The 1646-nt window shown below is 43.3% G+C and overlaps 1 protein-coding gene across 2 annotated transcripts in view; it reads left to right on the top strand.

The window, feature by feature from the left end:
* Rtca (RNA 3'-terminal phosphate cyclase) overlaps positions 1-1646 on the top strand; it is a 23535-nt gene that overhangs the window by 9397 nt on the left and 12492 nt on the right. For both annotated transcript variants that reach the window (XM_005357184.2, XM_026784119.1), the window contains one exon: positions 330-454. In XM_005357184.2, coding sequence (XP_005357241.1) covers positions 330-454 — 125 coding nt within the window. The remainder of the gene's footprint in view (positions 1-329; positions 455-1646) is intronic.

Below are 1646 nucleotides of genomic sequence, written 5' to 3'. Positions count from 1 at the left end.
TTGTAGACCAGGCTGGTCTCGAACTCACAGAGATCCACCTGCCTCTGCCTCCCGAGTGCTGGGATTAAAGGCGTGCGCCACCATCGCCCGGCTTTTACATTTTTCTTAAGTCAGAGCTCTCTCTGGAAATTTTTAAATGGTGCATGGAAAAGCTGACTATGTATAATTTTGTAGGATTGAAAGCAATTGTGAACAGCCAGAGCTACACAATACAGTCACACCCTATCTCAAAAAACAAACCAAAAGAGAGGGGGAAAAAGAAGTTTAAAAACTAATTGTCCAAGTAACCAGTGATGAATTCATTTTCCTTTTCTGATTTTCCAAAATAGGTAGCAAAAGACATGGCGGCGGCAGCCGTGCGCTGCATCAGAAAGGAGATCAGGGATCTCTATGTCAACATCCAGCCTCTGCAGGAGCCCAGGGACCAAGCGTTTGGCAACGGGAGTGGAATCATGTGAGAGCATGGACTTAGACATTTCCTGATATCATTACCCATCAAAGAGTTGAAGGACTGTTGCTCAGTTTAGGGTTTTACAACATAATTGTAAGGGAATTTCCACCTAAAACAACAGTTTAGTGAATTAGTGTGGTTATTTGAGTGAAGCTTGGTGTCACATGGCTATACTTCCCAAACTCACGAGACAGGAGTTGAGAATCAGAAGTTTGAGGGCACCTTAGACCTAGGCTGCACAGCGTGTTTGAAGGCAGACTGGGAGCTTTATCAAGCTACTGCCTTAAATCAAACGTAAGCAAAACACCAAGAAAATGAGCACTGTGATTTTGTTTCCTAAGGTATTTTGTACTTTGTAGACGTTTATCTGTGGGTCCCATGATCATAATTCCAGCAACTCCAGATAAAAGTACTTGGGAAAAACAAGTTTCTGTTGTAAGTGTACAGGCATTTTTTTCCCCTTGTCATTCCTTAAACAGTACAGTGTAATGACTGTACAAACTGTGCACTTTGCAGTACGAGTCTAAGTAATCTAGAGATGATTCAGAGTACAAGTTTGATGCCAACGTTACTCTTTTGATGTCAGTTCTCTTTTGTTTTTTGAAACAAGGTCTCACGTAGTATAGTCTGACTTTGAACTTGGTGTATGTTGAAGGATCTCCTTGAACTCATGATCCCCCTCCTTCCCTTCTGGGAGGACAGGTGTGTGCCACATGCTCACCCTGTTATTTGGTTTGTTGAATCAGATCTCACTCTGTAGTCCAGGCTGGCCTCAGATGGTCCATAATTCTGGTGTCTCCCCCGCCCCAAGTGCCGGATTACAGGTGTGAGCTAGTTGATAGGATATTGTTTGTTTAAATAAAGGACTAGGACACCCTTAGATTTTAGTGTCCTCGTGTAGATCCTGAACTCCCCATGAGAACTGAGGGACAATTGTAGTGAACTTAAATTGTTGTTTTTTAAGATTTATTATTTTAGTTACATGTATGTGGGTGTAGGCATGTATGGAGTACAGAAGGGGACACTGAGTTCTTAGCACTTGTGAGCTGCCCTATGTGATGCTAGGTACTGAACTTGGGTCCTCTGCAAGAGCAGTTTTCTTGGGCTGGAGAGATGGCTCAGTGGTTAAGAGCATTGCCTGCTCTTCCAAAGGTCCTGAGTTCAATTCCCAGCAACCACATGGTGGCTCACAACC

This window comes from Microtus ochrogaster, chromosome 21 (assembly GCF_000317375.1).
Source record: "Microtus ochrogaster isolate Prairie Vole_2 chromosome 21, MicOch1.0, whole genome shotgun sequence".
NCBI classification, from domain to species: domain Eukaryota; kingdom Metazoa; phylum Chordata; class Mammalia; order Rodentia; family Cricetidae; genus Microtus; species Microtus ochrogaster.
The sequence above is the reverse complement of the archived record's forward strand: the minus strand, read 5'-3'. Positions and strand labels throughout refer to the sequence as shown.